The sequence below is a fragment of the Monodon monoceros genome, unplaced genomic scaffold (assembly GCF_005190385.1).
Source record: "Monodon monoceros isolate NGI ecotype Baffin Bay Population unplaced genomic scaffold, NGI_Narwhal_1 Super_Scaffold_14, whole genome shotgun sequence".
Taxonomy (NCBI): Eukaryota; Metazoa; Chordata; class Mammalia; order Artiodactyla; family Monodontidae; genus Monodon; species Monodon monoceros.
In genome coordinates, this window is record NW_021703770.1 from 1,513,166 (window position 1) to 1,532,004 (window position 18,839).

At 58.4% G+C, this 18,839-nt stretch overlaps 1 protein-coding gene across 4 annotated transcripts in view; it reads left to right on the plus strand.

The window, feature by feature from the left end:
• Positions 1–18,839, plus strand: part of AGO2 (argonaute RISC catalytic component 2) — a 57,520-nt gene that overhangs the window by 18,937 nt on the left and 19,744 nt on the right. For all 4 annotated transcript variants that reach the window (XM_029222571.1, XM_029222570.1, XM_029222569.1 and 1 more), the window contains 11 exons: positions 3,443–3,624; positions 5,250–5,386; positions 5,866–6,000; positions 6,754–6,841; positions 8,113–8,260; positions 9,075–9,194; positions 9,358–9,480; positions 13,154–13,287; positions 14,636–14,820; positions 16,069–16,228; positions 18,471–18,561. In XM_029222571.1, the coding sequence (XP_029078404.1) occupies positions 3,443–3,624; positions 5,250–5,386; positions 5,866–6,000; positions 6,754–6,841; positions 8,113–8,260; positions 9,075–9,194; positions 9,358–9,480; positions 13,154–13,287; positions 14,636–14,820; positions 16,069–16,228; positions 18,471–18,561 (1,503 nt within the window). The remainder of the gene's footprint in view (positions 1–3,442; positions 3,625–5,249; positions 5,387–5,865; positions 6,001–6,753; positions 6,842–8,112; positions 8,261–9,074; positions 9,195–9,357; positions 9,481–13,153; positions 13,288–14,635; positions 14,821–16,068; positions 16,229–18,470; positions 18,562–18,839) is intronic.

Consider the following 18,839-nt stretch of genomic DNA (forward strand, 5'->3'; position numbering starts at 1 on the left):
TCACATCTGCCTCACCGTTTTCCAGGCCTGGGGTGGCGTCCCTGCAAACGTTGTCCATATTCAAAAGCTGGCAGTGGTCGCCTTCCTGTGTCACAGCTTCTGGGCTGCCGGCATCCTCGGTTGGCACAGGCATCTGTGTGGCGCGTGGGCTGCCCTCCTGTCCCGTATTACAGACGGCACCCAAAGGAGCCACAGAGGTTACAGAGCTGGGAGCCCGCACACTGCCCTTGGATGCTGCGTGGTTGGGACCAAGAGCTACAGGATGCTCAGAGTTTGAAGCGTCTTGGTGTGTGGAGCGAGTCCAGTGGCCGGCAGCCCAGACGGACAGGAGGACTGCTCTTGGGCTCGTGTCACAGCTGAAGCCCGGTGCCACCCCGCCCCTGGAGTGACATTTCTGTTGAAATCTCCATCATCCCTAAGATATTAGATGCCTGTACCAGTCGGCCTCTTGAGACGTGACTGACAGAGAATGTTGTAGAGCCTGGAGCTTATTCTGTTCCCTTTTTATGGGGGCCAAGAGGAGGCTGGTCTAGAATCTATTTAAAAATAGAGGACTTCGTGGTGGTGCAGTGGTTAAGAATCCACCTGCCAATGCAGGGGACACGGGTTCGAGCCCTGGCCCAGGAAGATCCCACATGCCACGGAGCAACTAAGCCTGCGCACCACAACTACTTAGCCTGTGCTCTAGAGCCCGCGAGCCAAAACTACTGAGCCCACGTGCCACAACTACTGAAGCCCGCGTGCCTAGAGCCCGTGCCCCGCAACAAGAGAAGCCACCGCAGTGAGAGGCCCGCGCACTGCAACGAAGAGTAGCCCCTGCTCACTGCAACTAGAGAAAGCCCACGCATAGCAACGAAGACCCAATGAAGCCAAAAATAAATAAATTACAGAAATAAATAAGTAAAGGAAGGGTGTTTTAAAATAAATAAAATAAAAATAGAAGTACCTTTTGCTAAAGGAAAATATGCCCCTCTGAATCCCACTCAGTTGGATTATAGAGGCATTTTTAAAGAATGACATTGACAAGCGTCTAATTAGCTCCGGTTCCCAGAATTCTTCCTTAGATACGCCAGGTGCCGCTGGGTGGAGACGTGTGCGGCAGGCGTGAAGTGCCCACTGTACACGTTGGTGTGTGAGATGGAAACTAGCGTGCGGTTTCCACCCACCTGTTAGCCATGTCCTTGGTGCACCATTTCTGAATAGGCGGAAGTGCTTACCCCCTCTGCTGACGTGCAAGCAGGTTTCTGCTGGTCCACACTCAAGTCCTCCCCCAGCACCCTCCCCCATGGCCACCATCCTGATGACCTGGGTTAAATGGACCCTTTCTTGACTGGTTTTACCAGCTGTGTGTGCATCGTTAACATATGCTTTGCCCTGAGACGAATCATACTGCAGTGTGCCTCTGTGGCTTGCCACTTTTATTCAGTATTAGATGCTTGAAATCCATCCGTTGTGAAGAACGTGTTCCTTTTTCACTGCTCTGTTCTCCCTTCGATGAACCTCGGGCCGTTTCCATTTTGGGGCCGTCAGGCTTGGTGTGTGGGCCTGTGCTGGAGCACACCTAGGACACAGGTGTGCAGGGGGCTTCGGTGCAGTCTGGTTGCTGCTCTGGTGATGTCTGAATGGGCTGTGGCAAGTGCATGAGGGAGGGAGCCCCCGCGAGTGCAGAGTGAGCAGAGGAGCTGAGCACAGGCTGTCAGGCGAGAGGGGGAAGGAGGGCGTGAATGAATGAGCGAGGCTGGTGCCAGGACCTCTCTCGCCCCCGCCCCGCCCCGGGTCATCACGTGGTGAGTGGAAGGGCCTTTGACGTCAGCCCAGCTGGCTCCCAGTCCCACGTCTGCCCTTTCATGGTTGTGTGGCCTTGGGCTGGACTGTCAGTCTGAGGGTCTGTGTTTTCTGTATAACGCATGGTGAACAAGTCTCCCTTGCTGGGATTTTTGGGTGTTTAAGGATAAAGTATATAGCCTGTGCCCTACCAGTAGATGTTCCGTAAACATGGGGAAGTATTATCAGCAAATATCAGAGTTGCTTCAGTCATCAGCTGGGTGTGTGACGCTCGGGGTGCATTAGTCAGTCACCAAATAATAAGTTAATGTTTCAGTGGTGGAATGAAGGGACTGGGTAAAGGTGTGTCTGGGCATCGCATGGAGCAGGGTGGGTGGGCGTGGTGAGGGGCGAAGGACATACTGGGAGGCGGGGAGAGAAGTGGATTTGCTGCTCCTCGAGGGTTGGCTCCAGAGGGCGCACCTTGGACCACTGTCCTGAACACCCGCCAGTAGCCGCACGCGGCTGTGCGCACTCAAATCTACCAGAAGTTAACGAAGCTGGAAGTTTAGCTCTGCAAGCCTCACCAGCCACGTTCCAAGTGCTCAGTGGTCACAAGTGGCCCGTGGCTTCTGTCCTGGTCAGCTCAAGAAAAGACTGTTTCCATTACCACAGAAAAGTTCTGTTGGAAAGGGCTGTTATAAACGTTGAGTGCTACTGTGTAAACATTCTGAGGTCTTGCTGAGAATTTTAATTTCTTCCCAGGGAATTCTGATTGGTCTTGTGGTAGTTGAAGGTACTTTCTCCGCCATCTTGTACCTGGCGATGCTGGTACCGCAGCACTTTCCTGTTGCACGGATGGGCACAGACAGCCCTTGGAACAGCATCAGGGCTTGTTTGCCTGGGGAAGAGCCTGGCTTGTCCCCCCTGCCCACATGCTTCATTCAGTGCCTGTGATCTGCCCACGTTTTATTGTAACGTCGAGGGAATTGGGGGATGCACGCCCGTCTAGGCTGTTGTAACGTCGAGGGAATTGGGGGACGCACACACCCGTCTAGGCTGTTGTAACGTCGAGGGAATTGGGAGACGCACGCCCGTCTAGGCTGTTGTTGGCGTTTTGCTCCGTTTTACCTCATGTCTGTTCTGAGAAGGCTTTTCTTCATGATTTATTCACTGCAAAACTAGCTTATGGACTCTTAAGGGACCCAGAAAACAGGAACCTCCAGAGCCACTGCGGTTTTCTCAGTCCCACTGGAGAAAGAGTAACTCCTCAGGACCCCCAGTGAGCTGCCCACGCCCCCTTCCTCTGTCCCAGGAGCAGCCTAGGCGTGTGCCTGCGCCCTGCCTTCCTCTTCCTGGGGTGCCCTCCTCAGAGAGGCCGACCCAGACCCCAGCAGAGCAGCTGCCGTGCGGCTTCAGGACGCCTTCTCCCGGCTGCCACAGTGTGCAGGATCGGGCTAGGGAAGCACTAGACACCCGTGGCGGGAAGGACTCCCGTCGTGCTTCAGTCACTGGCTGCTGGAGGAGGGGCTGAGCGTGCCCTCTCCTGGGCTTGGATGAAGGACCGGCTGAATTCCCCTAACCTGGGGGTTCTGGAAGCTGACCCACCACCCTTGACCTCCCTGTAGCTTCTTAAGAGGGAAGCGTGAGTAACTGTGTGCTCTGGATCCCCTCCCAGGTGGAGCTGGAGGTCACGTTGCCAGGAGAAGGGAAGGACCGCATCTTCAAGGTGTCCATCAAGTGGGTGTCCTGCGTCAGCTTACAGGCATTACACGATGCACTTTCGGGGCGGCTGCCCAGCGTCCCCTTCGAGACGATCCAAGCCCTGGACGTGGTTATGAGGCATCTGCCATCCATGAGGTGAGGACCGTCCATGAGGTGGGAACCGAGAAGCCTGAATCCTCTGTCTGAGCAGGTGCCGGTTCTCGGGAACAGGGTGGGGATGGCCGTAGGGGTTTATACGATGAAAGTAGTAGCAACGCCCGCTCGGGGAAAAAGAAATGGCCGGAGCTCGCAGCCAAGCACACAGAGGTCCTGCCTGTCTCTCTCGGTGCAGCGGTTGCTCCACCCAGCGTGCGGGCTCGGTCCTGCTTCTCAGTCGCCCTCTTGCTCAGGAGCCCTGTTCCAGCCTCTGTGCTTGCCTGGCCTCCGCCTCGAGGAGGGGCCTCTCAGGACTGCGGGAGCGCCCACGCCCACACACTTCGGCTTTATTCTGTGGGATTACTTTCACTGATCACCACACTTGAACTTGTTGAGGCAGAGGGTAGGAGGACACTTTGGTGGCTCATGATTGACCAGGTGGAGGCGCAGGGCCACACCAGCTCCCCATGTGACAGCTGTGTGCGAGCCACACCCACCGCTCGGGTTTCCAGTGTGGGACGCCTCTTCCTCCCCCGGGTGGTGTGCACAGTAGGGCCTCAGGAACTCTGAAGGATTAAGTGAAAGGAGGAGAACCTAAAACTGGAACGAACCTCCATACTGAACTCTCCCAATACCGACCAGAACTCTTAAGGTTTGAGGGGAGGGTGTCTTAAGCGTAAAAGGAATCTCCTTGAAGGGCCGTGTTAGATTTAAAGGGGACCCTGGTGTTCTCGAAACACAGGGCAGGCTGTCACTCCTGGCAGGGTCCCCGGCCCCCCCCCCCCCCCCCGCATGTAGTCTGTCACTCCTTGGAACTGTTGATGTGAGGAAGGCGGGTGGGTGCAAAAGACCCCAGCTCTTAAGGGTTGTTGCCAAAATGTTGAATCCATTTTTTAAAAGAGTGGCAGGAATTACTCTGATTTTTTTTTTTTTTTTCTGAATTCCTTTGCATTAATCACCATGTTACTTTTATAATCAGGAGGAAAGTCTTTCATTTGGGGGAAATAGAGAAAGGCTGGGGGAAGCAGAGTGTGTGTGTCCTGGTTGGTGGCTCGGCCTGTAGGCGACAGGGTCTTCCCTCGGGGACCCTCGGTGATGCCGCGGCCGCTGCCCTGGAGAGTGCGGTGGCCTCTGTCTCTGAGCACCGTCAGTCACTCCCCCTGGGAGGGCATGGGTGTTCCCTCACGTGGACCTCACTGTCCCCCGAGACGAGGTCCGATCTCTGCACCTCCCTCTCCCCGCCCCCATAGAGGAGCCGGGTGGAAAGGGAACAGGGCCTGGGTGCTTGGTCTCCGCGAGGTCCTCGGCCCTCCGTGCCACATGCCCCGAGGCCCGGGCGGGACCGGTCTGGCTGGCTGACTGTGGTCGCCTGCACCTGCACCCCTGCCCGCCCCATCCTAGAAGGAGGTGAAGTGCTGTGTGCAGACCTGAGGGCTGCGGGCGAGGCATCGCGGTGGGAGGATCACGTGGGGAACACGAGGTGTAACCAGACCCCTGTGTCCTTGGCTCGTGGGAGGAAGTTCTCCTGCGTGTCCCCCGCGTGCTGGCCGTGGACACAGGCAGACGGCTTGAGCGTCTGCGGGGTGTGTGCCCGCCGGCCTACCTAGACAAGGCTCCCGTTCCAGGTACACCCCCGTGGGCCGCTCCTTCTTCACGGCGTCCGAGGGCTGCTCCAACCCGCTGGGCGGGGGACGAGAGGTGTGGTTTGGCTTCCATCAGTCCGTCCGGCCTTCTCTTTGGAAGATGATGCTGAATATCGACGGTAAGCAGAGCCCCGGCCTCCATCGGGGGGTGAGGGGGGCTGCGAGGCCCCTCCACACGCGCCCGGCCCGCCGCACTGCTCGTGCACGGACGGTAGTGGCGCTCACGCTTGACCGTCAGAGCCTCCGCGGGGCCCCCTCCACAGACACAGCCTGTGGCTCAGGGGGCCGAGAGGGGGTTCCCGGCTGCCCCTCTGTGTTGGACCCCACGTGGGAACAGTAAACTTCAGGGAGCCCGAGACCAGAAGGGGGTCAGAAAGTGCCAGAAAACCCAGGCTTGCGGTTATCACCGGCTGATGGGCTTTGTTTTTACACCGCAGCGTTTTCCTCAGAGGGTGACTTCAGCCTCTGCCAACCCCTCCACTGCCCCCTCGGAGTCCGCAAGCAGGGGCAGCAGGGGGAGCCGGCCGGCTGCGGGGGTGGCCTGGCCAGGCAGGCCCGGTCACGTCTCGGCTTTTGTCTCTTCTCTTCCCGCCTGTAGTCTCGGCAACAGCGTTTTATAAGGCACAGCCAGTAATCGAGTTTGTGTGTGAAGTTTTGGATTTTAAAAGTATTGAAGAACAACAAAAACCTCTGACAGATTCCCAAAGGGTCAAGTTTACCAAAGAAATCAAAGGTAACTAGCTGCCCGGCGCGGTGGATGAGGGACGCGGCCTGGATGGCCCTGAGTTTCCCAAGTTCTTGTTCCTTCGTGTTTCCGAGGGGAAGGGGCAGGGGGCAGCGGAGGAGCCAGCCCTCAGAGACACATCAGCGCAGGACGAGGACGCTCGCTTCCCAGAGCAGGAACGATTTCTAAATGATGACTTTCTGCGTGGGGTGGCCCGGCAGTGTCCGAGTGCAGATTTGAGGGCCAGGCAGCTGCAGCACAAGGGTAGTCAGTTTCCTCGGGACGTTCCGGAACGTTGATTCCTTGTCATTTAACCGAGCCTGGGTTCCACTCAAGAAAACTCAGCCCAGGGTTCAGTGACCTGGCTGTGTCCTTCTGCCTGTCGTCGGAGAGCTGGCAGGCCCTGTAGGCTCGGCCCCTCTGCACCTGTCCTTCCTGGGGGTGTTCAAAGGCCGGCAGCAGTGCTCGTTGCTAAAAATAACCCCGAAGGAAGCACAGAAGGCCGTGGCGGCTGACGCCCCGCTCTCAGCCGAGCCCACGTCGCCCCTCGTCTTTGAGAACACACCCTGCCTCTGGCCCGGGCATCCCTGGGGCAGGGGGCGTCCCTGGGGGTGCGATGGCCCAGCGCGAGGGTCACCCGGAAGGCCCTCGCCGTGGGTCTGTGGGTGAGGTTCCCCTGAAAGCTGATGGGCTGACAGTGGGGTGTGCGCTGCAGGCCCGGGCGAGTCTTGATGCTGAAACCCAGCTGCTGTGTGTTCTCAGGTCTAAAGGTGGAGATAACGCACTGCGGGCAGATGAAGAGGAAGTACCGCGTCTGCAACGTGACCCGGCGGCCCGCCAGCCACCAAACGTAAACGGCCTCCCTGTCAAACGCTTATCAGCTCTGACCTTCACTGTCACTCAGATGTCCAAACTCTGCAGCAATCACTTCTGCAAAGGCTTTTCATTCTAGTTATAAAATTCCGAAAGCACACTTCACCTTGTGAAATAAAATAATGAATTCCCCCTGTATGGGGCGGGGGGAGGGGCTCACCGTCAGTTTTCCTTCTTGAATATGACATGCGAGGGAAGGTCTTTTTGGTTCATTTTCCAGCCCTCCGTGCTGAGTGGGGTCCAGGGAGGGAGTGGGGATCGGTTGGCGCTGCCTGGATCCACAAGCGTGGCCCGGCCCAGGCCGATGCTGCGGCCTCTGTCTTGAGCTCCCGTCACTTCGCAGACAGTCTGGGGTCCAGGGCCGTGTAGTAAGCGTCCTGCCCGCACGGATGCAGTGCTGTCTTAGGTTGTGTGGCCCCCTCACCCCACCTTGAGGCTTCCTGGGTCCAGTGAGGACTCGTTAGTTTCTTTCGCGGTCGCTCCGTGGGAAGTGCCTGGTGTGTCTCTGGGTACTGGTTATACCAAGACGCCCAGGGTCCTGTGCAGCAGTGGAGGGGGGGGGGGCCAGGTGAGCCTGTGTCTTTGTCCCCATGACCTCCTCCCACCGGGCAGAGCGAAGGAGTCGGCAGAGGTCCCCTACCCCTGTGCCCAGCGCCCTCGGCCCCATCCTGCATGGGGGCTGCCCCCCGTGAGTGCAGGATGCCACTGTGCTCTCCCGCCCCTGCAAGTGGGCCTCTCCTGCCTCAGCCCACCACAGGTGGCTGCGGAGGCCTGAGCAGCCCCAGCTTGTCCCTTTCACTGTCCTGTTCTGGAAGGCCTCAGGTTTTCTGGGGCGGACACTTGGAGCGCTCAGCTGGTAAACGACTTTCAGAGTCAGTGCGAGGTCGGCTGGAAAGTGCACAGGCTTTTCTTTCTGGATTTGTCTTCGTTTGTCCTGAGTCCTTTCCATGTACTCTAGATGTATGTGTCGTTTGTGATTATTGCATATCGTAGGCGTGCGGGTAGTTTTTACTTCCCGACTCCAGAGATAAAACGAAAGTTTAGGGACTTGGGAATGTTCAGATAAGCCAGAGGGCATGATTTGGTTTTGACCCCCAGGGAGATGCTTTGAATCACCCCCCACCTTCTTCAGCCCTAAGAAAGCAGACCCACAAAAGCATCCCTGTGTGAGCGGGCACGTGGGTCTTGGTCACCCATCCCCTGGGGGCCTGGGAAGCTCCGGGGCTGAGCCGCCTCTTTCTTCCCCAGGTTCCCGCTGCAGCAGGAGAGCGGGCAGACGGTGGAGTGCACGGTGGCCCAGTACTTTAAGGATAGGCACAAGCTGGTTCTGCGCTACCCTCACCTCCCATGTTTACAAGTCGGACAGGAGCAGAAACACACCTACCTTCCCCTAGAGGCAAGTCCCCCTCCCTCCATCTCTGTGGGCTGGGAGGAGAACTTCCGGGGCAGGGGCCCCGCTGGCACCCTGGGCCCAAACCTTGTTATTCCTGCCACTGGGGGACCTGGGACAGGTTAACAGATGTGGTCCAGCCTCGGTTTCTGCACTAATAAGATGGGTTTGGTAACTTACAGGGTTCGTGTGAAGGTCGAGACCATGCGTGTGTGCCCAGCAGGCCCCTGGCACCCAGTAAAATGTGCTCAGGAATCACTTATGGTTTGAAAAATCCTTGCCTGGGAAAAGATCAAATGCTGAAACTAGGACACAAGTTTTTAAGTCTTTTCTGTTAGTGTTTTAAATTCTCGGTATTTGTCCAATTACTGGAACACCTGGCCCTTGGTTTGGTTTTTCCTGTGCTGTGTGCAGGAGGCAGACTTCCTTCCCATCCCCGGCAGCTCTGTATTACACCCCCGTGTCTGAGGACGGGGGTCCGCACAACCCATGGTGAGGACACAGGCCAACCCCACCCCACTGCTGGGTGGTCTCAGAGGCTGTGCTGCTTTCAGCGGCGCGGTTCCCGGCTCACGCTTCTGTTGTGCTGGGTTTCCTCGGGTGGTTTCTGCCTTGGGCCAGAGGGCCTCCTCCCGTGTGCGGTTCCTAGTGGATCTCAGGAACAGCCTCCACACTGGCGTCTGTGTGGCGCTTCACAGTTCACTCGTGAGGGACAGGTGTGTCACGGGCAGAGCTGGGCGCCAGCTCTCGCGCTTGGCCTCAGACCCGTGCCCGCTTCCCAGCCCGGTGCTGACACCCGGTTCTTGGCGTTTCTTCATAGGTCTGTAACATAGTGGCGGGACAGAGATGTATAAAAAAGCTGACCGACAATCAGACCTCAACCATGATCAGAGCGACTGCCAGGTCAGCCCCCGATCGGCAGGAAGAGATTAGCAAATTGGTGAGCGTCACATCCTCAGGCCAATCCTCGGGTGGGGACACCCTGGGGACGCCAGCTCAGGGTGCCCAGGGCAAGGCCCCCCGATGCTTTGGACAGACTCGGCTTCTGGAAGGAAGCAAAGTCCACCCCTGACTCTGTGCCTTTTCTTTCTTCCCTTTTCAAGATGAGAAGTGCCAGTTTTAACACAGATCCGTATGTTCGTGAGTTTGGAATCATGGTCAAAGACGAGATGACCGATGTGACCGGGCGGGTCCTCCAGCCGCCCTCCATCCTCTACGGGGGCCGGGTAGGTAGACGGCTGGGTGGGGTGTTTGTGGGTGTTGGGAGTATGTGTCTGAACGTCGATGTTGGAGCGGCAGCACCTGACCCACACGCACACACCCTCAGGTGTAGACCATGGTCAAGGTAAAGGATTCTTCCTGCCCCAGTGTGAACCTGTAACAGCTATGGGCCTTCATAAAGGACTGGTTTCCTTAACCCTTTTAAAGTTTTCTGAATCACCCCTTTTCTTTTCAAAAGGTAAACTTTATTATCTCATCAAAATTTTAAAAGCATCATTCTTTGTATGATGGATACTCTGCCAGTGACGAGTTACTCTCCAGAAGTTCATGCCGCTTTTCTGCTTTCTAACTTTTGTTTTGGAGGTATGTGGGAGCAAGTACATCAGTTTAGTCACGGGCACAGTTCTGTTTGTTTGTTTTTGCCCATTTGACCTCTGGTTCTGGTCAGTACGGTCCTGACCCTTGAGCCCCTTAGAGCTCACGAGAAGTTCTTCTCTCCTTTCCTCCTGGCACCTCCCCCTTAGATGCAGCGCAGGTGGTGGGGCTCAGCTTCCAGGGTCACAGCTTTGGGAATCCCCTGGCCGTCCAGTGGTTAGGGCTTGGCGCTTTTACTGCCGGGGCCTGGGTTCAGTCCCTGGTCAGGAAACTAAGGTCCTACAAGCCGCGGGGCACAGCCAAGAAAAAGAGCGAGCTAGCGAGCGCGCGCGCGCGTGCGCGATAGACAGAGAGAGAGAGAGAGAGAAAAGGAGAGGGAGAGGGAGAGGGAGAGCGGCAGGGGGAGAGGGGGAGAGAGAGAGAGAGAGAGAGAGAGAGAAAACAAAGGTCATGGCTTTTGTGGGTCAGTGAGCACCTGTGGGAGCCTGTGTTCTACATGACTTGACACCTTTTTACCTGATGGAGTGGGACTCCGGTCCTCGGCGCCTGTGGCAAGCTTTAGTTTTGTTTTTTTGTTTTGTTCTCTTTTTTTGGCTGTGTTGACTCTTCGTTGCTGCGCGTGGGCTTTCTCTAGTTGCGGTGAGTGGGGGGTACTCTTCGTTGCGGTGCACGGGCTTCTCATTGCGGTGGCTTCTCTTGTTGCAGAGCACGGGCTCTAGGCACATGGGCTTCAGTAGTTGCAGCATGCGGGCTCAGTAGTTGCGGCATGCAGGCCCTAGAGCATGCGGGCTTCAGTAGTTGTGGTTCGCGGGCTCTAGGGCGCAGGCTCAGTAGTCGTGGCGCACGGGCTTAGCTGCTCCGCGGCGTGTGGGATCTTCCCGGACCAGGGCTCGAACCCGTGTCCCCTGCACTGGCAGGCGGATTCTTAACCACTGCGCCACCAGGGAAGTCCCTTCAGTTTTTTTTTTCTTTTTCTTTGCGGTACGCGGGCCTCTCACTGTTGTGGCCTCTCCCGTTGCGGAGCACAGGCTCCGGACGCGCAGGCTCAGCGGCCATGGCTCACGGGCCCAGCTGCTCCGCGGCATGTGGGATCTTCCCGGACCGGGGCACGAACCCGTGTCCCCTGCATCGGCAGGCGGACTCTCAACCACTGCGCCACCAGGGAAGCCCCCCTTCAGTTTCGTTTGCAGGACTTTTTCCTTTCTTATTTTAAAATATAAGTTCTATTTTTTTAAGTGTTTCAAGGTTCAAAAGATACAAAGAATTATAGGGAGAAAAATCTCTTTCTCCCCAGATCCTGGTCACTTTCCCGGGAGGCAATTCTCCTTGTAAAATCGCTCCAGGGATTATTCACATATTTTTTTCACCCCTTCTTGTGCAAATAGCTGCATATTATGTACACGTTTGTGCCTTTGCCTTTTTTCACTTAACGTTTTCTCTTCGATCCCATGGAGATCTTGGAATGTGTGTGACCTCTGGCTTGTTGTTTTTGACTGTTGCGTGGTATTCCTTTGTGAGGGGAGCCCCACCCTAGCCAGTGGGCATGGGGGCTGCTCCCCGTTCTCTGCAGGGTGCCTTCTGAGCAAGGCCTCCTGGCTCCTTCTCAGCCCACTTGTGCACCTGGGAGCTCAGACCTGCAGACACAGCACCTTCTTAACCCTCCCTGTGGCCCTGGGAGGGAGAGGTGGGTTCCCTTTCACAAGTCAGTGAGGAGATGCCCGAGGTAGTGAGACTTACATAGTGAAACCAAGATTGCATATCCAGCGTCTTTCCACCTTTTAGTAAAGACAGGATTCATCTGGAAAACAAAGCAGCTCTTGTAATCTAACCTTGCAAGAAGGTTAGAATTGTAAGGATCCAAACTTTTTAACGCTTCTAAATGAATGAATTTTTCCAGATGTTTTGAACATTGTAATGGGAGCGAACGCTTCTCATCACCTGCCCTACCCATCGTCCTGTTAGACAAAACATTAAATGTCCCCCAGGGATATCCGGCAGTGTCTGGGGACTGGAATCTGACGGGCAGAGGCTGCTGGCGCCCTCCGGCGCGCACGACTGCCACACAGCAGCCAGCCAGCCAGCCAGCCACGTGCCCCCTGCAGGGCTGAGGCTGAGAAACGCTCAGATAGTAAGAGTGCATTGCAGTGTAAACTGTGCGTGTGTGTGTGTGTGTTTACTCACTGAGTCTGGAACACTACACTTGGTGGTGGCTCTGTCTTGTAGAAGGAGGCTCGCGGGAGCTGGGTAGTGGTTTAGAAAATATAGGAAACAAAAACATTCATTTCTGTAATATTTGATTTTTACAATATGCTTATATTATTTTAGTAGGAAAAAAGTGTTTTTCATTAAAAAACACTTTTGCAGAGTAAATGACAGCAACGCAGACACAGCCCTGTCCTTCAGGGCCTGCTGCCCGCAGGCCTGGGATGGCAGCTCTGCGCCCTCCACACGGCCCTAGCTAAAAAAGGAGGCCAGTGCCAAAGACTTCTCTCTGACTCAGGCCCAGTGTGTGGGACTCGAGCTTTCTCTGTAGGGCACACAAGGGTCCAGCCAGCACAGCTACAGTCACAGTGTCCCTTCCTGACCGTCCCTTGTGCTCCAGAATCACTTGAAGGCAGTTCAGAGATTCCTTCAGTGACAGCGTTGAGACCTGGTCGTTTCTGGTTGATTGGATGCATTATGTGCTGGTTTCTCCTTCCGGAACGGGAGCAGCTTGAGCAACTGCAGGCCGTGGCGCGGGGAGCCGGGGGAGCGATGGGCTCGGTCCTGGCTGGCCTGTCTGCTCCAGGCACAGGACTGGGAAGAAACACCTTGCTTCCCTTCCCTTCCCTTCCCTGGCTGCCCCGCTGATAATGGATGAGGTAAAATGAGCGGAAGCCTGTTTATAAGACAAGAAGCCTTCCTGTAACGTCGTGAGGCACTTCTTTTCCTCCAGGCTACCCGTGAGATTGGATGGAGCTCTGGGCCCTCCCTGCTCAGCCTTCCGGGCACCCCCCTGCTCCCCACAATCTACTTCTTACCCCTCCATCCTCCCTCCACCTCTCACCCCTCCGTCCATCCTCTGTCCATCCATCCATCCATCCATCCATCCATCCATCCATCCATCCATCCTGCACACACCTGTGGGACCCCTGCGGTGCCAGGCAGCTCAGAGGTGGGGAGTCTACACAAAGGTTCCCTTCTCAGCCTCAGGAGCTGCCATCTGGTCAGGGGACCAACAGCAGTAGGGACAGTGACAAAATCCAAGGTCAGAGGAATATGTTTTCCGTTTTCTTCTTACTCTAAACTTCTCTCCGTTTGCAGAATAAAGCGATTGCCACCCCTGTCCAGGGCGTTTGGGACATGAGGAACAAGCAGTTCCACACGGGCATTGAGATCAAGGTGTGGGCCATTGCGTGCTTCGCCCCCCAGCGCCAGTGCACGGAGGTCCACCTCAAGTAAGGCCCCCAGGAGCAGGGGCACCGGGCCTTGGAGGGGCGGGGGGAGGGGGCCACGGGGAAGGCCCGCTGCGTCAGGCTGGGCAGGTCGTGGGCTCCGTTTGGAGGGCAGGGGTTGGCAGCCTTTCCCCGTGGAAGGGCACTGCCTGGGATGGCCGGGCCGGGAAGTGGGGGACCCCGGTGCTGCTTTGCTTCTTAGACTCGCTGTTGGAGCGAGTGTGAAGAGGTGGGGCAGGTTCTGTAAGAAACAAAACAGCAAGTGAAGAGTAAGTGTACAAAGTAGAGGCAAGGGAGAAGATTGTCTCAGCCCAGCCTGGCCCAGTGTCAGACCCTTTGAAAGCGGCTCCATAAACATGCAGCTCGGTTGCTCATGCTTTTGTGCCAAACAGACCTAACAGGGAGAGGAGGGCTTTTGTGTCCTGCCTCTCTGAGGGGGGGAGCGGGGGGGGGGGGCTGCAAAGTGGGGGAAGGTAGCAGAGGGTGGCTCCAGAGAGCTGTGGCTCTCAGGGTTCGGAGAGGGGCGGGGCCTCTCCTCCACGCCACCAGCGGAGAAGCCGGGAGTGCGGGGTGTCGGGGGGCAGAGTGGGTTAGAGTCCGACCTCGGGGTGCCTCCCCTGTCCGTGTCCTGTCCGTGGCCCCCATTTCACTTTTCCTGGAGCCGGATGGCCCCAGGGTACGTGCACGTGTGGGCGTAGGTGCGCGCTGGAGGTCGAGCGCTAACTGGCTGCAGCGGGTCGGAGTGTCCTGACTTTATGGTAAAAGGCGGTGGTGTTTCTATTCCTGAGCTTAAAATAGGAGCCGTGGCTCTGTCTCCCCAGCCCCGCCTGTGACTTCACAGGGCCTGTCGGCCGCAGCTGTCGGCGCTACTCTAACTGGGGGCTGTTTGGTTTTCTCCCGTGATTATGTCATCCGAGTCCAAGTTGCACACACAGGAATAACGGGGGGAAATCCCGGGGGACAGTCAGCCGGCTCACAGTCCGCCTCACCCTGACAACGCTCGGCATCCACGGGAAGGTGGGCGGTAGCTGCTCACACACGGCTTTCAAAGGACAGCACTTGTCGCTGCCCTGGGAGTGTCACAGCCGGTGCGGGGGCAGCGTGGCCGCGACTGGAAGTCTCCTGTGTCATCGTGACTTTACAGTAAGCTGCATGGCTAGCACGAACGGCCGCCTTTGTTTGTTACCATGTTGAAACGGCCTTGTCCAGGGCTTCAGCTCGGATTTGGATCTCGATGAAGATGGTTTGGGGTCTGCATCTGTTAGGACTGTGCCCTTTCCCCAGGGCTTCCGGTTGATCTGAATCATTGGCGCTCCCGGTGCTTCACGTAATGAACCTCCTCCTCCTTCAGGTCCTTCACGGAGCAGCTCAGAAAGATCTCGAGAGACGCAGGAATGCCGATCCAGGGCCAGCCGTGCTTCTGTAAATACGCCCAGGGCGCAGACAGTGTGGAGCCCATGTTCAGGCACCTGAAGAACACGTACGCCGGCCTGCAGCTGGTGGTGGTCATCCTGCCCGGAAAAACGCCCGTCTACGGTAGGCCTCGGCGTGCGCACGGCCTCTGGCCGCTGCCGGTGGCGCTGTGGGTGTGCGGTGCCGCCTCAGCCCTCGGTGTCTCTACCACACCGAGGAGCTGCCTGTCTCTGGCTCACTCGAGAGCTGGGAAAGACTGGGTGGCTTCTGATTGCGGCCGCGCACGTGCCCAGGGCCGCCCTTGGTAGTCTTGTCCGGGGCCACGGTTCCCGGAGGCCGGCGTCCTGCGGTGGCACAGGACTCGACACGTGTGCGGTTACCTTGTGCGCCGCCCGACACAGACGTCGGCTGGATGGAGGAGCAGCCAGGCGGCGCACACGCAGTCACCCACTCAGGGCGCCGTCCTCAGCTCCTGCCTGGGACTCACTTCTCCACTTGTGAGCTGTGCCCGCCTCAGAATCCTCTGGAAGCTGATCACAGTCCTTTCTGCCAGAAGGGCGGTTGCACTTTCACTCGGCTGAAAGTTACCAGGCCCCTGTGATGGAGTCCCAGGCCCTGGGTTGGGAAGCTCTGGGGCGCTGGTGGTGTAGACAGGTGGCGGCGGCATGGGGAGGTGGGTGCCGGGTGCGTCTGCCGGAAGGCCCCTGGGGACCAGAGGCCCCAGCACAGGAGGTGTGTGGGTGCCCCGGGGCAAAGGGAACAGAGAGGCGTGTCGGTGTCGCCGACTGGATCCCCCGTCCGGGCGGCGACGGAGCACTTGCTCCGTGTCCAGGGAAAGGAGGAAAGAGAAAGCCCTCGGAATTCCCATGCTACGCACGCATCTTCTCCCAGGCCCGCCCAGGGAGCGACTGACCAGTTGCTTCACGAAAGAACCCGGGAGTAGAGGGGGTGTGGGCCCAGAGAGGTCTTGGATGTCGTTTTTGCGTTTGCCGAGGATGTGAGGATGCCAGTGTTTATATTTTTAACGACTCGGGCATTGGCTTGCTTGCAATCCTGAGCACCGTGACGGAGGGTGGCCTTCGGAATGCAAGCCCTGGCTTCCAGCCTGGCTCTGCCCGCACCGCCCTGCAGGCCTGGATAAGTCGCAGAAACGCTCCTGACAGGACCGGGCTGCACCCGCCCGGCCTCCCTGAACGAGCGGGACACACACGCCCCGCAGCTAGCGCAGGCCTGGGAGGCGTGGAGCAGAGCTGGAACCCGGGCTCTGACCCCTTCTTCCACGGGCTTGGCTGCACGTGGAGCGGGGGAGCTCGGGGCGGGCAGAGGGGAGGCGCCAGGGGAGCCGCCCTGAGCGCACCGTTCCCTCCGCAGCCGAGGTCAAGCGTGTAGGAGACACGGTGCTGGGGATGGCCACGCAGTGCGTGCAGATGAAGAACGTGCAGAGGACCACGCCGCAGACCCTGTCCAACCTCTGCCTGAAGATCAACGTCAAACTGGGCGGCGTGAACAACATCCTGCTGCCCCAGGGGAGGTGAGGCCGGCCTTCCGCCGCCTGCGTGCGGGGGCAGCTGGTGCGCGACTCCCCGGCCGGGGGTGGGGGTGGGGCCCCGCCGGGGCCGGCGTCCGCTCCCCTGGACAGTGGGGTGAAGGAAGCGAGTAGGACGCGGGTCTCGGATACTCTCGGTCCAGGGGACCAGGGCCATCTGCAGGCCACTGAGGACCGGGTGCAGGGGCCCGAGGAGAAGGGACTTCTTACCCCGTCCAGGGCCGGGGGTCCCGCACGTGAGATGTGGTGGCTGCCCCGAGCGGGGGTGGCTCTGCCATGAGGGGTCGTTGGACTCGCTCAGTTCACTCAGCGGCAGGTTCTGTGTTTATTGAGCGCCTACTGTGTGCAGAAGCCCTAGCCTTCCAGCGCAGGCCCCGGTGAGAGGGTCCAGAAACGCACTTCCCAGGTGAGCCACAGTGACACAGTGGAAGGGACAGGAGCTCAGAAGGGTGAGGGTTTCACAGGGGAGGTGGCACTAAGCAGACTGCAGCCACTGGAGGGGGCGGGATCACGTGGACGCCTGGGAGGAGAGCGTGCCAGAGGGCGCAGGCCGTGCAAGGGCCCTGTGGTACAGCCTGCCAGGAGTGCAGCAGGTGTTCCACTGAGAGACTGAGGGGCAGAGGGCTGCTGGGGGGCCTGGCACTCCCTCCGAGGGAGCGCATCCATGGGAGGGAGGTTCACGAGTGGAGGTGTAGCTCCAGTGACCTCGTTCTAAAAGGCGACTCCAGCTCTGGGTGGAGTGGGGACCGGGCCCTCCTGCGTTGTCCCAGGAGAGGTGCTGGGGCACGGCTGGGGCGGGATGGTCTGTGAATGGAAGAGGAGACTCGAGAGTGAGTCCAAGCCCGCGCCTCTGGGGTGGTTAGGCAGCAGTGGATGAGGAAGCTGGGCTGTGCCTCAGCCTCCCAGGGGAGACACTGGGGGTGGGGGAGGGGGGAGGAGGGGAAACAGAGGCCTGGTGTTGGTGGGGTTTGTTCAGGGATCCTCACGTGGAGGTGGTATTTAAGGCCTCTAGGCTGGAGAGAAGCCCCAGGGCAGGGTGTAGATAGGAAGGACATCCAAGCCCTCGGCCCCCCGGGGAGTCCCGGGTTGGAAAGGCAGCACTGGGGCCTGGTGGGGTCGGGGGAAGAGCCAGTGCGTGGCCGTGTCACTCGGTGCCAACCGGCCAAGTGCGATGAGGTCCGAGGCTCCACCATGGGACTGGGGGACATGTGCAGGTCATCGGTGACCTTGCAAAGAGGAGTCTTGTTGCCATGGCAGCACGAGGCCTGCTTGGGAGGCAGTAAACGGAATCGGCTAATTCCGGGAGCTTTGCCACAAGGCGAGCAAGGGAAGTGAGGGAGCTGTGGGAAGAGAGTGGAGTCCGGAGGCAGGTGTGGTTCTGCTGGTGTGAGTCATAACTGCATGTGTCGTGCTGCGATGCTCCCGGGACCCATCCAGGAGTGGGGGAGGGGGCAGCAGGGAAGAGCCACGGGGTGGGGGTGGGGGGCAGGCGCAGGGTGGGTGGGAGAGCACAGGCGGTCAGGGAAAAGAGGAGAGTTGAGGCACAGAGAGAGGAAGCTCCAGGGCGCACAGCCGGTGAGACTGGGACCCGCCGGCCGGCTCGAGAACTGTGTCCCCAACGCTGGCGCTTCAGGGTCGTGACCGCTGGGGTGCAGCCGGCGCTTAGAAGACCCAGGGAGAGAGCTTAGAGCACCCAGGGAGAGAGCTTAGAGCAGTACTTCTCAACTGGGGCGGTGCCGCAGCCCTGAGAGTGTGTGGTCATGTCTGGAGGAGACGTAGGGGTGTCAGGACGGCCAGGGGGCTGGCCTCTAACGGGTAGAGAACAAGGATGCTCCTGGGCACCCTGCAGCGCGGCTGCAGGTCCAAGGTTGGTAGCAAACCATGGGACTCTTTGTATGTATAATTATCTTGGAATTTTCAGCCGTCTACGTGGGTAGAACCCTCATGTCCCTGAGCCCAGCCACAGCAGCTCTCAGCACCTCAGCCCTCTCATTCAGTCTACACTCCACCTACACCCTCTCCCCCACCGCCTTATTCTGAAGCAGATCTCACACCAAGCATCTTTTCACCCGTAAGGGTTTCTCTACATGTGACTGAAAGATAAGGAGTCTTTACAAACACGGCCACAGTACCCTTAGCACACAAAGTAACGCTGGTGCCAGTACCCTGAGAGGTCTGGGCAATGTCCCTGAGCCTTGGCCTCTGACGCTCCCGCATTCCCTCACAGGCCTCCGGTGTTCCAGCAGCCCGTCATCTTTCTGGGGGCGGATGTCACACACCCACCTGCCGGGGACGGGAAGAAGCCCTCCATCGCCGCCGTGAGTATCACCTCCTGCCGGGTCCCCTGTTGGTCTGTGTTCCTGCGTAATCGGCATCTCCATACTTCTTGGCCCTTTCCTTGTCTGATCAGCATGAACAGTGCAACAGGGTGGCCCGGTGGGGTCATGTCCCTGGCACTCGCCGTCTGGTTCCCTCTGGGTGGCACCTGCGGGCGATTGGTTTCAGGCCAGCTTGCCTTTGGGACACCCGTCACTCTTAGGGGTCGGAATCTTGGAGGGTCGTGTGTAGAGGTGCACATGGCTTTGGGAAAACGGTG